This window comes from Melospiza georgiana, chromosome 19 (genome assembly GCF_028018845.1).
Source record: "Melospiza georgiana isolate bMelGeo1 chromosome 19, bMelGeo1.pri, whole genome shotgun sequence".
Lineage (NCBI taxonomy): Eukaryota > Metazoa > Chordata > Aves > Passeriformes > Passerellidae > Melospiza > Melospiza georgiana.
Genome location: NC_080448.1, coordinates 6,432,605 through 6,435,203, shown reverse-complemented (window position 1 = coordinate 6,435,203; position 2,599 = coordinate 6,432,605). Strand labels below are relative to the sequence as shown.

General features: G+C 70.0%; 1 protein-coding gene across 1 annotated transcript; it reads left to right on the top strand.

Moving 5' to 3' along the window:
- Nucleotides 1-828: 828 nt before the first annotated feature.
- Nucleotides 829-2,226, top strand: LOC131091680 (serine/threonine-protein kinase pim-1-like). Its single transcript, XM_058037865.1, has 3 exons — nt 829-1,249; nt 1,648-1,824; nt 2,123-2,226. The coding sequence occupies exons 1-3, from the start codon at nt 829-831 to the stop codon at nt 2,224-2,226; spliced, it is 702 nt and encodes a 233-aa protein (XP_057893848.1).
- Nucleotides 2,227-2,599: the final 373 nt, after the last annotated feature.

The window sequence follows — 2,599 nt, the reverse complement described above, 5'->3', positions numbered from 1 at the left end:
GCTCCTGGGACCCCCCTGCGTGACAGCTCGGGCTGCAGCCCCGGCCGTGCGCAAGAGCAGAGTGCAGGCCCGGAGGCCGGGGCCAGCGACGGTGCCGCCGTGTCCCGCTGCAGCGGGGCTCCTGCAGCCGCCTGTGCGCGCTGCCCGGGCCCGGCCGTGCCGCTCGCCAGCCCGACGGCTGCGGGGCGGTGGCCGCTGCCCGGCGCGCAGCAGGGAGCAGGTGAGAGCAGCGCGGCCCGCGGGGGCCCGGGCCCTGCCCTGGCGGGCACTGGGGGGTTCCTGGGCGCAGGGCTGACGGCTCGCTCTCGGCCTTTTGCAGGGCAAAAGAAGGAGCTGCAGGAGCTGTACCAGCTGGGCCCGCAGCTGGGCGGCGGCGGCTTCGGCACCGTTTTCGCTGGGAGACGCCTCTCGGACGGCAGCCCGGTAAGTGGCGGCACGGGGGGGGCGCGGCCGGAGGCTCGGCGCCGGGGCTGGGCAGGGCTGGAGCTCAGCTCCCCGTGTGTCCATGGCTTGCAGGTGGCCATCAAGCGCGTGGCCCGGGAGAGCGTCCTGCGCTGGGACGAGCGGGTGAGTGAGCGGGGCCAGCGGGGCGGAGCGGGCCCGGGCGGGCAGGGATAAGGCCGGGCCCCGAGGGAGGGCCCCGGGGCATGGCGGGGGCAGCGGGCGTGGGCTCAGCGTGCGAGGCGGAGCACGGCGGGGCCGGGGATGCCGAAGGCCGGTGCTGGCTCCAGGCAGGGGGGCAGCTGCCAAGCGAGCCCTGGGCGGGAGGGATCCCGAGCAGCAGGGAGGCTGCCCGAGGGGGCACCGGGGCATGCCAGGCAGGGGGCAATGGAGGCACAGGACAGCACCAGGCCTGGCGCAGGCAATGTCTCATCCTCGCAGCCCGACGGCACCCGTGTTCCGATGGAGATCGTGCTAATGGAGAAGGTGGGCTCTGGCTGCCACAGCATCATCCAGCTCCTGGACTGGTTCGAGCTGCCCGACAGCTTCGTGCTTGTGCTGGAGCGTCCGGAGCGATCGCGGGATCTGCTGGAGCTGCTGCGGGAGCAGCAGTTCCTGAGCGAGGAGGCGGCGCGCTGGCTTTTCCGGCAGGTGCTGGAGGCCGTGTGGCACTGCACCGCCTGCGGCGTCTGGCACGGCGACATCAAGGCCGAGAACCTCCTCGTGGACCCGCACAGTGGCAGCCTGAAGCTCATCGACTTCGGATGCGGCACCTTCTTCCACGATCACCCCTGCAGGGAATTTGCCGGTGAGCCCACGTCCCGGGCCCTGCTCCCACTGTCAGGCCCTGCACTGTGCCATTCCCCCCTGGGCTGTGGCTGCGGCATTCAGCCGGCTGCCGGCTGCCCTGTGCCCCGGGGCAGGTGCTGTGCCCCAGGAGCCGCTGCTGGCCCTGCCGACAGAGGGGGGCTGCAGAAGCCAGGCCCCGGGCCCTGGGCTCGGCAGGCCTGCTTGGGCTTGGGCTGCTCTTCTGGCCTTCCCTGCCTTGCAGAGCGGTTTCCTGGCTTTGGGCAATTGTCTGGGGGTGCGGGGTGGCCTTGGGGGAAGTTGTGGCCGCCGGTGCAGGCCCTGCCTCTGGCAGGAGGCTGGCGCCAGGCTCTGGAAGGCAGCAGCCTGCGCCCGGCCAGCGCCGCCTGTCTCCCCTAGGAACACACATGTACTGCCCGCCCGAGTGGCTCTGCCTGGGCTTCTACCGCGAGGCGCCGGCCACGGTGTGGTCCCTGGGCGTGCTGCTCTATGTCATGGTCTGCGGGTGCTTCCCCTTCCGCGACGACCATGACACCGTGTCGGGGCAGCTCTTCTTCTGGCGGCAGGTGTCTCCAGGTTGGTGTGGGCCTCAAGCAGGCGGCTTTGGCAGACGGCAGCGCGCAGCCCGGCCCGGCCCTGCCGCAGCTGGGCGGGAGCTCGCTGTGCCCTCGAGGGCCGGCCGCAGGAGGTGGCCCGTGAGGGGCTGGGGGTGGCACGCCAGGCTGGAGGAGGTGGCCGTGTGCTGCCGTGCCGCTGTCCCGCCGAGGGCAGCTCTGAGCACTCGCAGCCTGGCCCGGCTCCTGCAGGCGCTGCCGGGAGCAGCCGGGCAGGAGCCGGGTGCCAGTGAGCGGCGCTTTCTGCCTTCTCTCCCCAGAGTGCCAACACCTGATCCGCTGGTGTTTGGGCAAGCACCCCGTGGACCGGGCCGAGCTGGAGGACATCTGGCGCCACCCTTGGCTGTGGGGCGGGCGCCTTTGATGCCCGGCTGGAGCCCCTGCAGCACCCAGGCACCGAGTCCCACGCAGGACCGAGGGCTGAAAAAATAAACCAGCCACCCACCCATTGCGGGCTGTCACGTCTGGTCCTTGTTAGCAACTCCGGCTAAAGAAACCTCTTGGGAAAAGGGGAAATCTGAGTGTTCCCTCCTGCCTTTGTCAAGGTTTTGATGCCTCTCCTCCTTGTAGGTGGTTTTGTATCTTCAAGCCCAGGCTGTAGTACTGGTAGGAGTGGCTTTAGCAAGGCAAGAAATGCAACAGTGAAACAACAGCTGGCCTTCCAAACTGACAAAGCAACTTGGAGTCACCTGAAGTGCCACAAGGGCCTGGGTTTGCGTTCCAAGGGCCACCAGGTG